The sequence below is a fragment of the Simochromis diagramma genome, unplaced genomic scaffold (genome assembly GCF_900408965.1).
Source record: "Simochromis diagramma unplaced genomic scaffold, fSimDia1.1 OVJJ01000389.1, whole genome shotgun sequence".
In the NCBI taxonomy this organism is placed as follows: domain Eukaryota; kingdom Metazoa; phylum Chordata; class Actinopteri; order Cichliformes; family Cichlidae; genus Simochromis; species Simochromis diagramma.
This window is the reverse complement of record NW_024387227.1, coordinates 1,663,324-1,681,807: the sequence shown is the minus strand read 5'-3', so window position 1 is coordinate 1,681,807 and position 18,484 is coordinate 1,663,324. Positions and strand designations below refer to the sequence as shown.

Here is an 18,484-nt window from a genome sequence, read left to right as displayed (position 1 = left end):
AGCACCACAGAGCAGAAGAATTTAGCAGCCTGGATGAATGTGAGAAGAAAGCATGTTTTCAAGGCATGACTGTTTCAGCTGCATGTGGGGAAAACTTTAATTTCTTTATAATCATCCATCAGACTTTTAAGACAATATATGAGGGAAAGTTGAAATATAAAACAATGAGACTGCAGCCATCAAAAATCATCAATGTGCAACTGTGCCTCCATTTGTTGCTGATTTTGAGAATAAAGTCATAATTATGAGATTTAACTCTAAATTATTTTGACAATAAAGTTGAAACATGGAGATTGAAGTTGTCAGTTCAAGTCAGCTCCCATGGCTGCGATACAAAATGTCTTGTGTAGATGAGTTAGTGAAACAACTCGATCAGCTGGCTTATTGTATCTTGTAATACAACATCCTCTTTACTGCACAAGGTTGTAACCATCGAAACCTTGCATCTGTCCATTGGCAGCTATACTATATGGCAGGGGTCTCAAACTCCAGTCCTCGAGGGCCGCTGTCCTGCAACTTTTCCATGTGTCCCTGTTGCAACACACCTAGTAGGTCATTAGCAAGACTATAGAACAGGGGTCCCCAATCCCAGTCCACGAGGGCCGGTGTCCCTGCAGGTTTTAGATCTCACCCTGGGTCAACACACCTGAATCACATGATTAGTTCATTACCAGGCCTCTGGAGAACTTCAAGGCATGTTGAGAAGGTAATTTATCCATTTAAATCAGCTGTGATGGATCAAGGACACATCTAAAACCTGCAGGGACACAGGCCCTCATGGACTGGGATTGGGGACCCCTGCTTTAAGTGGACAGAAACAAGATTTGGATATCCGTGGGTTTTTATTTCTTCTTCTATACCTAAAATGATGAGGGAGAATTTTCTATCCCTATTAGAAAACGTTGGGAAAGACTGTGACCATTGGACTTCACTACCATTGTCAGGGGCAGGAAGAGTTAATCTGATAAAGATGAATGTCCTCCCCAAATTCTTGTATCTTTTTCAACATGTCCCTATTCTTCTTATTAAAGCATTCTTCGATAAGTTAGAAAAGATTCTGTCACATTTCATATGGGGTGGGAAACAAGCTAGAGTTTGTAAATCTATTCAATGACGGTGGTCTTCGCCTGCCCAATTTTAGACACTACTATTGGGCAGCTAACATACAAAAACTCTTACATTGGGTTCACAATGACCTCCCCGTACCGGCCCGGGTACAAATGGAAACAACATCTAGCTGTTACTTACTATCATCAATACTCAGCTCCAGTGTTGGGCAAGTTACTTTGAAAAAGTAATTAATTATAGTTACTAGTTACTTCTTCAAAAAAGTAACTGAGTTAGTAACTGAGTTACAATATTCTAAAAGTAATTAATTACTTGAAAAGTAACTAATGTGTTACTTTAAAAAAATTTTTTTTAACCCTCCAGGGTATAATTGGCCATTTTTAACTACTTTTGATTTTCCCTCCACATTTTACCTTTAAAAACTATTTACTTTGCCTTGTTTGGTATCATTCTTTTCAGCACAACCTCACGTGTCTGAATTTACAGTTACATTTTCATTTTGACATACTGTATTAACACAATTGATCTAAAATCAGACAAACAACATAAAATCAGAGTAGAAAAATATAATATATAATATTATATTTTTTACTGTAACAACCACAAACATGTTTAATGAATCATATTTCATAACTTTAAATGCAAATATAAATTGTCAATTTTAAAATCCTATGCACAAGTTTTGCAAACAACAAAGTTATTTGCATCCATTTACCTTTTACCTTGATTTTTTAAAATAACCATTTCAAACTATTTACAGAACAATCAGCTGTTCTGCATTCAATAAGATGCCGCACAAATTATTTGTGCCACTCCGAATATTTCTGTCCACTATAAAGGAGAACATCACAGCCTGATACCTGCAGGCCTGACAGCAGCAGGTGTTTCACTCCTTTTTCTACCTGGAGACAGCAGTCGCCTCATTGTTCTGACACACGACACAAAACTATCCACAACACTACACACTAACTACACAAGACAACACATTAATTACACAGCCCAAACACGCTAAACGTCACAAATCTCTCACATCTCAAAACTCGCTCTCTTTCTGCTTTTTCTGCTCTCTCTCTCTCTCTCTCCGTCACTCCTAAAACTTCCCGTTTTTTGTTTTTGTTTTTGTTTTTGTTTTTTGCTCATAAGCAGAGAGTGCTTGCTAGCGCTGTCCTTAGACAGTAAACGTGACGAAACTATTGATGAAAAAATGCTGCATATATATTGTTTATCATGACTCTGGTTTTACGTGGCCTATAAACACAATTTAAAAACTGGTATATATCACCTTGTTGCTTTGTCTTTAAGTGGTCATGTGATTGGCTTACCACGACTACTTTATTCTTCCTCAGTCAAACAGCAGCACTCATGCCATTGTTTTGCCCCCTTAGCTCCAGGTGTTGTGCTAGACCAGCGTTTCCAAACTTTTTTTGCTGGGCCCCCCTTTGTTTTACAAGAAAAATGTTCGCGCCTTTTTTCACGTCACGCTGTGCGCCACGTTATTCTTTACATGAGATGAATTGCAGAATAGCAGATAGAGACGAAATGCTGTTAATCTGACTTTCTGCAGGTATTACACGCTTACATATACACACGCAGTTACTGTCCCTCCATTTACAAAGGCAAAGGCATCACGGTGTAATTATTTTACCTGTATGCTTTGTGTTTCTGTGGCCGCCCTGTGCTAGCAGTGTCCAAGCATTTTGTTTTTTTCCCCCCCTTTTCATACCCCCTCCGCAATGGCTCTGCGCTCCCCTAGGGGGCGGGCCCCACACTTTGGGAAGGTCTGTGCTAGACAGTGATTGTGATTATCGTCCGCGGGAGCGCGCGTAGCTGCTTAAAGCTGTAGCGTCCAGATTACTTACGTAGTCAGCTACTTCCGTGCAACTGATATAAGATGCGGTACGCTGAACACAGCTTCAACCGTCTGTTTGTTGAACGGACCGCGTTTTCTTGTTAGTAACTGTAACGGCGTTGTAACGATAGGAATAGTAATTAGTTAGATTACTCGTTACTGAAAAAAGTAACGCCGTTATTCCCATCACTGCTCAGCTCACCACTCCCCTTCTCTCCAACCCTTGTTGGGGAGAATCCAATAGCTAAGGAACGGTAACTACAGGGAGTGCAGAATTATTAGGCAAGTTGTATTTTTGAGGAATAATTTTATTATTGAACAACAACCATGTTCTCAATGAACCCAAAAAAACTCATTAATATCAAAGCTGAATGTTCTTGGAAGTAGTTTTTAGTTTGTTTTTAGTTTTAGCTATTTTAGGGGGATATCTGTGTGTGCAGGTGACTATTACTGTGCATAATTATTAGGCAACTTAACAAAAAACAAATATATACCCATTTCAATTATTTATTTTTACCAGTGAAACCAATATAACATCTCCACATTCACAAATATACATTTCTGACATTCAAAAACAAAACAAAAACAAATCAGCGACCAATATAGCCACCTTTCTTTGCAAGGACACTCAAAAGCCTGCCATCCATGGATTCTGTCAGTGTTTTGATCTGTTCACCATCAACATTGCGTGCAGCAGCAACCACAGCCTCCCAGACACTGTTCAGAGAGGTGTACTGTTTTCCCCTCCTTGTAAATCTCACATTTGATGATGGACCACAGGTTCTCAATGGGGTTCAGATCAGGTGAACAAGGTGGCCATGTCATTAGTTTTTCTTCTTTTATACCCTTTCTTGCCAGCCACGCTGTGGAGTACTTGGACGCTTGTGATGGAGCATTGTCCTGCATGAAAATCATGTTTTTCTTGAAGGATGCAGCCTTCTTCCTGTACCACTGCTTGAAGAAGGTGTCTTCCAGAAACTGGCAGTAGGACTGGGAGTTGAGCTTGACTCCATCCTCAACCCGAAAAGGCCCCACAAGCTCATCTTTGATGATACCAGCCCAAACCAGTACTCCACCTCCACCTTGCTGGCGTCTGAGCCGGACTGGAGCTCTCTGCCCTTTACCAATCCAGCCACGGGCCCATCCATCTGGCCCATCAAGACTCACTCTCATTTCATCAGTCCATAAAACCTTAGAAAAACCAGTCTTGAGATATTTCTTGGCCCAGTCTTGACGTTTCAGCTTGTGTGTCTTGTTCAGTGGTGGTTGTCTTTCAGTCTTTCTTACCTTGGCCATGTCTCTGAGTATTGCACACCTTGTGCTTTTGGGCACTCCAGTGATGTTGCAGCTCTGAAATATGGCCAAACTGGTGGCAAGTGGCATCTTGGCAGCTGCACGCTTGACTTTTCTCAGTTCATGGGCAGTTATTTTGCGCCTTGGTTTTTCCACACGCTTCTTGCGACCCTGTTGACTATTTTGAATGAAACGCTTGATTGTTCGATGATCACGCTTCAGAAGCTTTGCAATTTTGAGACTGCTGCATCCCTCTGCAAGATATCTCACTATTTTTGACTTTTCTGAGCCTGTCAAGTCCTTCTTTTGACCCATTTTGCCAAAGGAAAGGACGTTGCCTAATAATTATGCACACCTGATATAGGGTGTTGATGTCATTAGACCACACCCCTTCTCATTACAGAGATGCACATCACCTAATATGCTTAATTGGTAGTAGGCTTTCGAGCCTATACAGCTTGGAGTAAGACAACATGCATGAAGAGGATGATGTGGACAAAATACTCATTTGCCTAATAATTCTGCACTCCCTGTATTGGCAACAGTTCAGAAAATACTTTGGGCTACTTGGGCCGTCTTTGCTAACACCTTTACTAAAGAATTGCAATCTTGTACCTTCAAACACTGACGCGGCCTTTAGAATTTGGAAAGATAAAGGACTTAGGACTGTTAAGGACTTGTACAGTCATGACACCTTTCTATCCTTTTCTGACCTATCATCTAAATACGACCTGCCTAATTCCAGTTTTTTCGTTATCTTCAGGCTAGAGATTTTGTAAAAGAACAGTTCCCTGATTTTCCCAATCGGCCTCCAGAAAAAAATCTGAATATTATCCTGCAGACGAACCCTCACGAAAACAGACTTATATCAGCCTTGTATAAAATACTAGATACATTTGTTTCCAAATCTATTTCTCCTACTAAGCTGAGATGGGAGGAAGAGTTACAGACAACCCTGCCAGAACAGCAGTGGGATTCTGCTTTAAAATTGATTCACTCGTCCTTAATTTGTGCCCATCATGCTTTGATTCAGTGCAAGGTGGTCTATAAAGTACATTATACAAACGCAAAATTATCTAAAATCTATGGAACCATTAGTGATGCCTGTAACAGATGTGGACTATCACCTGCAAACCATGTCCACATGTTTTGGTCTTGTTCTAAACTAAGTGCATTTTGGAGGGATATATTCGACACACTTAGTCAAGCATAATTGCCAGACTGTCCCTCCTAACCAACTCTCCGCAATTTTTGGCATTCCCCCCCCAATTTAAACTTATTCAGCCCCATCAAACAGGCCTTAGCCTTTACCACTCTACTAGCTCGGAGGCTTATTCTGTTGAAGTGGAAGCTTCCCCACCCCCAACTGATGACCATTGGGTGAAGGAAGTACTCTTTAACTTAAAGTTAGAAAAACTTAGATTCTCACTAAAAGGTTCTATTAGGAAATTTAACAAAACCTGGAAATCATTTCTCTTATTGGTTGACACCATTACTTTACTTCCTGAGACTGGGATGAATTCGGGATGGGGGGGTTGGAGGGTGTGATGGACATGCAATTGTTCTGAAATCAAAATTGACTTTGCTGTTGCTAACTTTGTATGTCATGGTTGAAATCAACAAAACAAAGTTGGAAAAAAAAATAAAGAAAGTGAGATAGATCTATTCTTTTTGACAGACTGGATCGCTCCCAGGAGCTCAGTGAATTCCAGCATGATACTGTGATAGGATGCCACCTGTGCAACAAGTCCAGTCATGGAATTTCCTCACAACTGAATATTCCACACTGTTAGTAGTATTATAACAAAGTAGAAGTGATTGGGAACATCAAGCATGAAGTGGTAGGCCATCTAAAATTACAGAGTGGGGTCAGGGAATGCTGAGACACATAGTGCACAGAGGTCGCCAACTTTCCACAATCAGTCATCCAAACTTCATGTGGCCTTCCGATTAACTCAAGAACAGTGCGTAGAGAGCTTCATGGAATGGGTTTCCACAGATGAAAATCATCAAGTGCATTGCAAACTGCAGGATGTAGTGGTGTATCCCCAACAGTGTCACCAGCAAAGCACCCTTACACCATCACACCTCCTCCTCCATGCTTCACGCTGGCAACCATACGTGTAGAGACCATCCGTTCAAGCACAAAGACACGGTGGATGGAAGCAAAGATCTCAAATTTGGACTCATCAGACCAAAGCACAGGTCTCCAAGAAGGCAAGAAATTCCACAAATAAACTCTGACAAGGCACACCTGTGAAGTGAAAACCATTTCAGGTGACAATAACATGAAGCTCATTGAGAGATGGCCAAGGGTTTGTAGCACGTTATTTATCAAATTTGTCTTTGCTACACATTCCCATATATCTTGCTTCATATATTTGATGTCTTCTGTATGTATGTAGAAAGTTGGAAAAATAAAGAAAAACCATTAAATGAGAAGGTGTCCAAACTTTTGACTGGTAGTATGTATGTGTGTGTTTGTGTTTGTGTTTGTTTTTTTCTTTCTCCCCTCCTCCATAAGAAAAAAAAATTCTTAACCTATGCTGACGACTAAGCGGCTGTTTTAGTCTCTAAATTTGCTGTTATTTTAAGGAATAATTCAACAACAACAAAAATGTTTTAAAAAATCTATTAGAATAGTTACAACTTTCATGCAGCAGGTTGTAGTTGCTTATAAAACTGGTTAACCACTGCTCTCTGTTCAAAGATGACAAAATCCACTTATCAGCATCTCTGAAGTAGTTTTCTGAAGGTCTTCAAAGTTTTTTTGGGGTTTTGTCTGCTTTTTTACTCATATGCAGTCCAGTCCTTTTACCTCACCACTTTAATAATAATGGTAACAATAATAATCATAAATTTGGTTTGTATAGCACTTTTTAAAAACACACAGTAACAAAGTGATTGACAGTTTGAATAAAACCACACATTAACAATAAATATAGATGTTACGTTTCTGTATAGAATACAGAAAGTCAAACATTTATTCATGCATTAGATCGAACTGTGGCCACAAGTAATTAGACAATGTTACTTTTTTGTCTTATCTGTGCCAAATTACACATGGACTTGGCTCTGTGACCTCAGTAAATTCTTTTCTGATGACTGTATTGGCTCAGTCACCAGTTTCAACTCATTTTGCATGAATGGGGAGTGAGAGTCAGAATTTCGGAGTATCCAGGACAGTCACAGACTAATGACTTTTCAGTCAAGCCATCTATATCATAAGCCATGGAAAAACAGATTTTCAAAAATAATTACTTTACATGTTTACACATCTACAACTTACAGCACACAATCTCACATCTGCTTTGCTCACAGGAAACTGCATGCCAATTTTTGAAATGTATCAATAATCAAACTCACTCAAATGCCAAAATAAAAATACCCAGGGGTGTACAACTCATGATTTCTGCTCATTAACAGAACAATAAGTTCCCTTTTCATAAAAATCTGATTTATGTGTATCTTCTTACCCAAAGAATGCAGTCTGAGTCATTTTAACAGTACAACTTTTTAAAGACACAGTATGCTAAACTGGGCTATAAATACCAGAGAATGAAGCTTTGAGCCACGAGCCAAACATGAAATAAATAATCATGAAGATGCATTTGTACACACTGTAAGTTTTAAGTTACTATTGCACACACTTTGTCTGTGAAAACACTGTATATGCATGCAGTTAGTGTATGCACAGTTAACTTGTTGGGTTGTGTCTTGAAGATGGTGTGATGCAGTACTCTTCTACTGTTTCTATAGTTGAAGCCCTGTTTAAGTCATTATTGGTATGATTATGATGTGTGCGGTTTTCATTTAAAGAAATTCAGGCATTCTCTTTAAATACAACCCCAATTTCAGAGAAGCTGGGATATCTGTATTTATAAATGACACACTAAGGAGGAGTAATTATAATACACTAATGATATGATAATTAGCTAATACCTTACCTTACTAATGCTTAATAGTGTGACATTATTATGAAGTGCTACCTAGTCCATTAAGGCCTTTAGAGGAGATATGTAAGTTTAAAAAATGAGTGGGCCAAGAATGGACCCCTGAAGGACTCCACCTGAGAGTGCAGTATGTCAGGATGATGTGTCTCCCAGCTTAACTGTAAAGCGTCTATTGATTAAATAAGATTTAAATGGATATGAGCTACAACATCAAAGCAGTACTGATGTCTAAAAGGACTAAAACTGAAAAAGGTCCGTAAAAGGTTTATTCGATTGGATGATTTAAGTCTTAAGAAACAAAACATGTTGGCAATTTAACAATTTATTTATTTAACAATCAGGGGTCTCAGTAGCATGTGGAACAACCATACACAGACACGACAGCCAGACCCCTTTCCTCATGCTGGTCAACAGCTCGGTCACACACTGCTGTGGGATGATATCCCATTCTTCCACCAGTATTTATTGCAAGTCAGCTTCTATTCTCTCCACTCCCAAATTCTGGCGATAGTCTCTCAGATTGTGGTAATATGGGTTTACCACTGGTTGCAGAATCTTATCTTGATATCTCTGTATCAAGATTGCCTCCAATAATTTTCCAGTAGAGGAGATGTGTCCTCACACCATCACACTGCCTCCATCAAAAGCTGCTACCTTATCGGGGGAGCAACCAGCATAGTGTTTTTTGCATCTTCCTCACACTTTGACCATACAATCCAGCTGCCGTAGGCAGAATCTGGACTCATCACTGAACATAACGTTCCTCTACTTGTTTAGGTTCTACTGCACATGTTGCAAGACCAATGCAAACAGGCCTGAGGATGAAGAGCAGTCATGACAGGCAGCCCTTTGAGGATGGCGATTGGCTGTGTGCAGTTCACTCCAAATAATGCAGCAACTTGGTTTCTTCAACTTCAAGTTGCCCTATGGCACAGGCCCTATCCAGATCAGACAAACGTGGCATGCTTGAAGCTTACTTTACTTTATTGATTTATATAGCACTCTTCACAGGATAAAAACCACAAAGTGCTTCACAATAATATAAAACAGATAAACATAAAACAGTACAATCAAACATGCAGCACACATCTAATTAAAAGCTAGTCTAAATAAATGAGTCTTAAGATGATGTTTAAAAGAATAAATACAACCCAAGCAACGTAAGCAGATGACAACTGACTGATGTAGCACATATTCAGATCTGCTGCTCAACCCACAAATATAGTTATTTACAAATAAATAAATTCCTTACATCTGGAACCATTTAAGGGGAAATAAACAGGCTTTCCAAAAGTATAGAATTTATTTACAAGAACCATTGTTACAGCAAAAAAATAATCAACCAAACAAATGTACTTTTTTATTTTTTTTTAATTTGATGGCAGCAACGTGTCCCAGAAAAGTCCCAATAAGGGCCTGAAAAGTCAGTGGTTCTAAAAAGATACAGCTGGAGGAACATTTAATAATTAATAATAATTAGGTTAGTTGGCAACAGTTTAGTAATATAAAACAGGCATCTTAGAGATTCAGAGCTTCTTAGTCAATTGCAAAGGGTTTAAATAGCTCATCACCACAGAACATAATTTCCTCACAAGATTCAGAGAATCTGGAGAATTCTCTTTGTGCAAAATCAATATTGGATGGCTGTGATCTTCAGACAGCACTGCATTTAAAAAATTCATGATTGTGTCATGGAAATCACTGCATTGGCTCAAGAACACTTTAAGAAATCACTGACTGAACACAGTTCACCGTGCTTCAACGTGCCATCCACAAACTGTATTTTAAAGCCATATGATGCAATGAAAAAGCCATGTGTGAGCATAATCCAGAAATGCTTCTGTCTTCTGTGAGGCAACAATTTTGGTTTGTTTGTTTGTTTTTAATAACTGAAGCATTAAAGTGGAGAACTGTTCTGTTGGGAGACAAATTGAAATGTGAAATGTTTTGGCAAAAATGGGCAAAAATTGCCTCTGGACCATCCAGCCTGTTATCAACACTCAGTTCAAAAGCCTGCATCTCTTTTGGTTCCTATAGAATTAGCAGCTTGCACATCTGGAAAGGCAGCTTAAATGCTGTAGGGTATATAGAGTTTTGAGAGCAATATATGTTCCCATGCAGAGGACATTTTTTTAGCAAGGCTTCACAGTAGAAGAATCTGGGTGCTGTACTGGTCTGACTGCAGTCCAGACCTTTCACCAACTTTGGCACATCATGAAAGTAAAAGCTACAACAAAGAAGACCCAGGACTGCTGAGCAGCTAAAATCCTCTATCAGAAAAGAACAAGACAACATTCCTCTCCCAAAAGTCCAGCAGCTGGTTTCCTCTATTCCCAGATGTTTACAGACTGTTGTCACCGCAGTGTAAACATGGCCCAGTCCCAAGTTTTTTCAGACGTGTTGCTACCATCAGATGCAAAATGACCTTATTTTGTCTTAGAATTGTACATGTTCTCAGTTTAAAAATGTTTTGTGTTTTCTATGTTCTATTGTGAATAAGATATGGATTTATGAAGTTTTCAAATCATTGCATTCTGTTTACATTTTACACAGCCTTCCAGCTTGTCTGAAACTGGGGTAGTTAAAGAGAATGACTGAGTTTCTTTAAATGAAATAGCAAACATCACAATCATACTAATTATCACATAAATAGGACTTTCAATATAGGGACAGTTTTACACCTTCCACTATAAAGTAGAAGAGTACTCAATCACTGCACACTCCACCCTCAAGACTATTTGACACAAACCAACAAGTTAACTGTGCATATGTTGCAACTGTGTTTAACAGTGTTTTTGACTGACAAAGTATGTGCAGACGCAAGTGTGTCCGGGAAAAGTGAGGTAACAAGTGAAAATGTTTGAATGAGTCTCACAGGCCTGAATATGCACTTGAAGCCATTTATAATCCTAAACTTTTTTGATCTGCTGCTCACCACAAACAAGCATAAGTAGAAATGTTGGACTTTTAACTGTATCTACACAAGTTTCACAGCTTTTCATTCTGTTTTCTACAGTCATTGCTTCAAACATAAAGAGGAAGTTCTCTGCACTCTCTCAGAAATCTGCTCATGCAACTGGATCTCAACACTGGCATCTGTTTCCTTACCTGACACACGAGGTTTGAAGACAGACAAGTAGTGTTGCAAGAACTGCACAGATAAAGAAATAACTGTATTTGGCTACTGAACAGTATTGTGATGTGAATAAGGAGGGCTGGGAGAGGTATTCCCTCAACCCCACTCTTGTTATTTCTCATGCATACTCCACCAGTAAGTATTAGAAATATAAAGTCTGCTATGTATTGCTGTGTGACAGGTGGACAAATTCAAGCTTAAATAGATAAAAAAATAAATAAATAAATAAACAGACTGACTGTAGTGTGAATGGTAACCTGAATCTATGAGTTAGGCCTGGCTCTTCCCTGTGACAGCTGGAACAGGCTATGACTATCCTCCAAGCCTAAAATTAATAGAAATAGGTTTGTATAGTTCATAAAGCAGGGATGTAAAACTCATTTTACACTGTGGGCCACATCCAGCTCACTTTGATCTTATATGGGCAGGATTGGTGAAACTCCTATTTCTGTCAGTGTAAAATAGTTTAACTACATAATTAATATCTGCAACATTTTAACATAAAACAAAGAAGCACCATTTTAACGGTATTTTTCGATTTTTCTACATTACAAAGAAATTATGTTATAGTAAATTAAACAAATCTGTCATGTCAGCACGACTGGGCTTAAATTGTAAATAAAGTAAATGTGTAAAATTACAGAAATCTATAATTGATTACTTCAGTGCAATGTGAATTGCCATCGGGCAGAACACGAGGGAAAACAGTAAAATGTTTCAAATGTTTCCAAAGCCATTCAGTGGGCTGGATTGGATCCTGGCTGATTCTAGCCCCCGGGCCGTATGTTTGACACCCCTGCGAATAGATGACATTTTAAGTTGTCTAAACATTTTCACTTAATAACTAGAAATGTGAACTTATTTTCCCCAAAATTTCAGCTAGTAAGTTTAAATATTGAGCTACCTAAAGCGATAATGTCCCAAAATCATGACTTACCCATAAGTCATAATTTTGGAGAAGTTTTTTTCGGTGGCGGAAACAATTGTTAGCTTAAGCTGTTGGAACAGGAAAGGAAAGCACTGTAACGCCTGCCATACGACACGGAGGGTAACTATCTTGACGTTTTTGTAATCTTTGCTGTCACATAACAAGCTTCGTGCGCTTCCTCTGCAAAAAGGACACGAGACAACAAACAAAGCAGTGAGCGAATACGTTTTTCGCGTTTTTTTTTAACATTTGTGTCACCGAGGTCTTGTGCAACACATTTATTTAGCTAACAACCGGTTTTTCGACCGTTAAGTAACTCCTGATGTTATCCTCGTGACCAATCGTTGGTAACCACGCTCCGACGTGACATTGTTTGGCTCAGTAGCGCAAGTAGCACTCGTTATCCAGGGAGTGTCAGGGGAGTGTTTCTGACTGCTCCGATAAGGTGGCCCTGCCCACTCAACAAACAATATCACAGCACAACAGTGTGCTTAAAGATTTGGCTGTAAGTTTGTAGGTTCAGTCCTCGATACGACATTCATACTGTACGCTGCTGCTCACTGAGTGAGGTAAGAAGTTAAGCTATGTCTGCTCGTGACCTGACATCAACATCAGCTTTAATGCAACTTTGCGCCGCCAAACCTTGACCTAGAGTCACTGAAGTGCGGCGTCACTAAAGAAAGTCAGCGCACGTAATGTTTGGGAGCACGAACACGTAAAAGAAAAATTAATTAGCGTTAACTTAACATGTTTCACTGCTGCGCTAGAACAACAGCAAACGTGCTTAAATTTATAGTAAAAGTATAGTTTTTGTTGCTGTAAGAAAGAAAATGAAAGCGACATTAGACTCATGCGGGTATTGTTCTTTTCCTGCTTATTAAAATAAAAAGGGTTTGGGATTATGTTAAGGGAAAGGAATACGTTTACTTGTATATTTAAGCTTGAGTACATACATTTTTAATTCTTAAATGATGGTTAAAAATAGCAGTAAAGGTAACACAGACTATTAACCTTAACTGTATCAAGGTAAATCTTGTTTACATGTATCCCCCCTGTTATTTCTGGCCAGCAAGTACTCTGTAACAGTGCACAAACTGTTTGAGCCATTTCCATGCATTGATAACTGATTAAAAACTGGAATGCTACTTTAAAAAAAAAACCCACAGCTTGTATTTCTGAGGCTAATGAGTGCAAAGAGGCCAATCAGTGTGAATATGGAGTATGTTTGGTTAACTCTCTGGGGTGTAATTAAGCTGAAATGGTTCAACCTTGTAATGTTAGTTGATAGTTGCTTTGGCTAAGGATTTAAAGTGGTCTTTACAGGAGTGATATTTTGATTTAACGTCGGTTGTGTAATGATGTATTGACTCTTAAATATGTAGCATGTCTTTAATGTGTTGAAGCCATTCTGGTTGGTTATGAAGTATAAGCTTTTATTTATGTGGTGTGAATTTTTATTATTGTGCTGAACTGTAACAGGGCTGGCCATTTGGTCTGCACAAATCGAATGATGCCATGCTTCTGTTAGTTATTAAATGTAATTTTTAACAGAGAAATTGACATATGCCCGATGCCTGCCTTGAAATGTAAAAAACTGGTTTAAAAAGAAGTCTAAAACTAAACTGATCGGGGATGTCCGCATAGCAAAATCCTCACGTTTTCTGTTACTGCGGATCCTGTTTAGTCAGTCATGGGACAGCAGACGCATTAGGCAGAAAAATTTGCTACTTATACCTATGAATATCCACCCTTAGTGGAAGTTAAACGGCTGTCTTTTTCTTATCTCAGAAAATGTGGCTGCAAATAGCTGGGTTCACTGCCCTGCCACACCTGGGAGGGCTCTACGGTGGTTACCTCACACGCAAAGAGGTAGATACCTGGTACCCAACCCTGAAGAAACCATCATGGCGCCCACCAAACAAAGCATTCCCCGTAGTGTGGACGTGTCTGTACACAGGCATGGGGTAAGCACATTGTGACTGATTTCTGCATTATCTGTGAAGCAGCCTCCTTATCTTAATGATCTCGTGTGAATTGTTTTTGTCGTTCACTTCCAGCTATGGTTCATACCTGGTGTGGAAGGAGCTTGGAGGTTTCACTGACGATGCACTAGTTCCACTTGGGCTTTATGGGACACAGCTAGCTCTGAATTGGGCCTGGACTCCCATTTTCTTTGGTGCACACAAGCTGAAATGGGTAAATTTAACTTAAAACTGTACTTTTTTTTTTTAAACTTTTTTAAATTTAATTTTTATTTGGACACCAATAATTAGGGGTGTGGTAAGTGTGGCAGCATAGTTGTATACATCGCTGTCACTGACATGCCCTCTTTCTGTTCTTTTTAGTCCCTCGTTGAGATTGTGCTTCTCACGGGGACTGTCGGAGCCACCATGGTGTCATGGTATCCCATCAGCCGCACCGCCACGATGCTCTTGGCACCCTATCTGGGCTGGCTGTGCCTTGCAACCAGCCTCAACTACTGCATATGGAGAGACAACCCAGAGGAAAAAGAAGAGTAGGGATCATGACTGTGTGTTTTGAGGAACATACTTACATTCTGAATCACGTACACAATGTTATTAAAAAAAAATAATACTAATAAAAAAACCGGTCAGTCTCACTTTTGACTTTACCAGCTGCTTTGTTATGATCTTGTTGGCTGGTCACAGACTTACTAATACTTGCGTATATGTTGCCCAAAATAAAAAGAAGAAAAATAAATAAAGATGACATTTCTAAATAGTGGTATCCTCTTTAACATCTGCAGTACTTTAGATCTGAGCAGGCATTATTTTATCTGCTTAGATACTGTATAACAGCCTGCTTCTAATACATTTATTTTGTTCCTTTTAAAAAAAAAAAAAATCTCTTAAGAATTTCAGAAATGTCATTACTAATAGGAAAAACTAATGATCAGAATATGTGATTACATTGACATTAAGTCACCCCATCGTGTGGAGTTTTGGTTGTTCAGTTTAAAACTGAAAGTTTTTGCCTTTTTTTTTTTTTTTCCCCTTAAATAAGTGATGTTCAAAGTGTGAATTTATAAGAAAACTGTGTGTAAACTAGTCCATGAAACATTTTTGCTTTGCAAGTAAATAATTTGAATTAATGGTCAGGTGCATTTCTCAAACAGACACAAGCTTAACTGATTAAATCCTGCCTGGTAAGCCAACTCACAGCGGTGATGTAGACCAAATGTTTTTTTTGTTTTTTTGTTTTTTTTTTAAACATTGTTTCTATAGACTTGTTTAAATGTAAAATTTCTTACATGTAAAAAATTCAAGTCTGACCAAATAGAAAAACTCCAGGAAATTGAGTTCTGTAATCTGTTAAGACTGTAAAATAACACTGGTGTTACAAACTGATGACTGTGGGTTATTTCCACCACACAGCCAGTGAAGGCTTATAAAAATATTTAGTTTGATTCAACATCCAACCAGCGAATATTCACAAAACTTGCAGCAGCTGACCTACAGCAGCAGAAGACCACACTGCTTGCTGCTTCTGTCAGCTAAGAACAGCAAACTGAGGCTACAGTTCACTAAAACTGAACAAGACTGGAAAAATGTTGCCTCTCTGATAGGCCTCAATTTCCGCTGCAATATTCAGATGATGGTCAGAATTTGGTGTGAATGGAAATGAAAGCATGTCTCCATCCTGCCTTGTATCAACAGTTCAGGCTGGTCTCAGGAGGATGATGTATCTCATCGCAAACTCAAATAATCTCAAACTGGATTCTTGGATATGGAAGTGAGTTCACTGAACTCAAATGGCCTCCATAGTCACCAGATCTCAGTCTAATATGGCATCTTTGGGATGTGATGGAACAGGAGACTCAAAGATGTGCAGTGAACAAATTTGTGTGATGCTTTCATGTCAATATGGACCAAAATATATCCAAAAATATTTCTAAAGCTACAATTTAATATTATATATATACACATTTTGAAAAATGAGTCCAAAATGATAACAATAAGATTTATTTCTATACATATAGGAAAAGAAGACTGGGAGAAAAAGTTATTTTTCTGCAGGTTTCTCTGGGACGTCTTCTGGTGATTTCGAAGAGAATCTCTGCATTAGCGACTTCCACAGACCCTTTTTTTCCTCGTCCGTATTTTGCATAGTTCCTGTAAAATTTAAAAGTCGGGTTTAAGTTACAGCAAGTTCCCGGGGCCTCATAACAACATTATGTTTAGTAAATAACCGAGAATTGACAGCACATGCGAGTCCATACCTGACAAAAGCAATCTACACTCTTCCACTGTGACTCCAGTGAAGCTCGTGTCTCTCGCACGAGGAAACTGAAGAGAGAAAGAAAAAAATTCTTGTAGCCTTCGACAAGTTTTCACACAGAAATTTCTTTCCAAATGAAAAAAGTCAAATATTATATACAAGTTCATTTATGTACTCAAATAATTTGGAGTGTGCACAGTATTTGAAGAAGTCAGCTTCCATTTTCTGCATTTCACATGCACAAGGAAAATATCCCCTTACAGCAATGTGACAAATTATCTCCACACAGGTTAAAAAAAAAAAAGTAACTACACCTTTACAATCTTAAAGAATGGAGAAGTCATTCGCTAGGTGACAGACCTCAGGTTAACGACAGCAGTGGAGGGCAATGTGTTTTTTGTATGATGATATACTGAAGTTGAAATGCACCTCACATATGCGCATGTGTACTTACCCGCTGTCTGTATATGTTGCCGTTAATCTGTGCCAGACTTTCGTACATCTGATCACATTTCTCAGGATCTGAGATCTAATGGGGAAACATTGAAGTGGTTAAGGTGTTATTTTACTCACTTAACATGTTTTAAATGGAAAAAAAAATCTTCTCATTATTTTAATTATCAACTTTAAATTCCAAACAGGTCATTTTGATTTCCGTGAAAAAGACACGAGGATGTGCGATGCACTGCCATGCTATGTGCACTTGTGCTCTACTATGCCATCATAAAAATAAATAATCACTATGCCACCGTCTCTCTGGTGTCTGTGGGTTACATTTTTTTAAATCTGATTCTTACTGGTCAGATAACACACAGTACAGAATCAAAAGGCAAAATAATGCTTGTACTGTGTTTAAGAGATGGCAGGTGAAATTCAACTGGAGCCAGGGTAAAACGTCAGTGTAATGCCAATTTGTACCACAAGATGGGGCAGCGAGTCAGTGTAACCTTTATTTATAAACTAGTGTTTTATTGGCACCTAAGATTCTGCTGGTATCAAACACCTATGATTATCAAAAACCATCTTTTTCCATTCCTTTTCGTTACTACTTATCCAGTTCCGAGTTGGTAGTGGGCTGGAGCCTATCCCAGCTGTTTTGGCAACATATATTTTTACATGTTATGGTTTACAGTGCTCAAATGGTTGGCTTCTCAGAAACTTCATGTTTTAGAAACAGAATAAAGGCTGTTTACTTGGTTGCAAACGCTGATAGTTATTTTATTTTCAAGATTTATTTAAAAAGCGCATCAAAGCTGGGTCGTTCCATCTCAAATCATTGTGGATCTTCTGTTCGACCATCACTCATTTACCCCAAATATTTTTACGGCTTGAAGTTCGGCCATTTATAATGACAGCTGTGAAATTTTAGCTTTATACATCAAATACCTTTCAAGATATATTTGTGAAAGGTGTTCCACTGACCCCATTCCAGCAAGTTTATATATCTGTTGATATATGAAGCTAAAATTTCACAGCAATGATTATAAATGTCCAAATTTTAAATCAGAGGCGGATGAGTAGAAAATTTTCTAAACATTGGATGATTTCAGACGGACCCAGCTGCAAAAACCAGCGGTGGACTGATGGACATTAGTGCCTCAAACATCTCAATACTAGTCACTCGCTTGAAGTTCGCAGAAATCTGCTTTGGATTAGGTTGTCAGCTGCTTGCTCTTCTAACTAAGCTGTCCTCTTAGCTTCTTTCGGTTGTTTACAGCAGAGAGGAGTCCGTGTGCTGCTACCAGCTAAAATTCATTACCTGAGTATTTTCACCCTCTCGGAAGGCAGAGGCGACTCTCTGCCGCAGAAAGGTCCCCAAGTCGCGGCCTTTCTTGGTCTCGTCTCTGGGCCATTCCTCACACAGCTTCAGAAACCGACGGTACCTGGTCGCCGACATCTTTGGTCATGTAACAGCACGTCCTGAGTGGAGCGAGGAGGACGTATGTTTGGGTTTGAGCTTTATCGCACGCCGTAGTTGTGTAACATCTAAAAACCTTCCCCCTTGACTCTTCGCCCTC

The 18,484-nt window shown here is 38.9% G+C and overlaps 2 protein-coding genes across 4 annotated transcripts; one reads left to right on the top strand and one right to left on the bottom strand.

Annotated features, from left to right (window-relative positions):
• Positions 1-12,324: 12,324 nt before the first annotated feature.
• tspo (translocator protein) lies at positions 12,325-15,402 on the top strand. 3 transcript variants are annotated; one of them, XM_040052134.1, is made up of 4 exons: positions 12,325-12,347; positions 14,016-14,191; positions 14,285-14,423; positions 14,573-15,402. In XM_040052134.1, the coding sequence occupies exons 2-4, from the start codon at positions 14,019-14,021 to the stop codon at positions 14,744-14,746; spliced, it is 486 nt and encodes a 161-aa protein (XP_039908068.1). In that variant the 5' UTR covers positions 12,325-12,347; positions 14,016-14,018; the 3' UTR covers positions 14,747-15,402. The 3 variants fall into 3 exon arrangements, with proteins under 3 accessions (XP_039908068.1, XP_039908067.1, XP_039908066.1); XM_040052133.1 differs by having other exon boundaries at positions 12,329-12,440; XM_040052132.1 differs by lacking the exon at positions 12,325-12,347 and adding an exon at positions 12,475-12,796.
• Positions 15,403-16,187: 785 nt separating this feature from the next.
• On the bottom strand, positions 16,188-18,480 carry LOC120746702 (ubiquinol-cytochrome-c reductase complex assembly factor 2). The gene is made up of 4 exons (XM_040052135.1): positions 18,226-18,480; positions 16,921-16,995; positions 16,468-16,534; positions 16,188-16,360 (listed from the first exon to the last, which is right to left on the bottom strand). The coding sequence occupies exons 1-4, from the start codon at positions 18,361-18,363 to the stop codon at positions 16,251-16,253; spliced, it is 390 nt and encodes a 129-aa protein (XP_039908069.1). The 5' UTR covers positions 18,364-18,480; the 3' UTR covers positions 16,188-16,250.
• Between the last annotated feature and the right edge of the window lie 4 nt (positions 18,481-18,484).

Excerpts from the sequence above, each read along its gene's own strand:
- tspo (XM_040052134.1), top strand. The coding sequence starts at position 14,019 with ATGTGGCTGCAAATAGCTGGGTTCACTGCCCTGCCACACCTGGGAGGG. Across the intron at positions 14,192-14,284 it reads TGTCTGTACACAGGCATGGG|CTATGGTTCATACCTGGTGT; the intron begins GTAAGCACATTG and ends GTTCACTTCCAG. Across the intron at positions 14,424-14,572 it reads GTGCACACAAGCTGAAATGG|TCCCTCGTTGAGATTGTGCT; the intron begins GTAAATTTAACT and ends TGTTCTTTTTAG.
- LOC120746702 (XM_040052135.1), bottom strand. The coding sequence starts at position 18,363 with ATGTCGGCGACCAGGTACCGTCGGTTTCTGAAGCTGTGTGAGGAATGG. Across the intron at positions 16,535-16,920 it reads GCAACATATACAGACAGCGG|TTTCCTCGTGCGAGAGACAC; the intron begins GTAAGTACACAT and ends TTCTCTCTTCAG. Across the intron at positions 16,361-16,467 it reads GTGTAGATTGCTTTTGTCAG|GAACTATGCAAAATACGGAC; the intron begins GTATGGACTCGC and ends TAAATTTTACAG.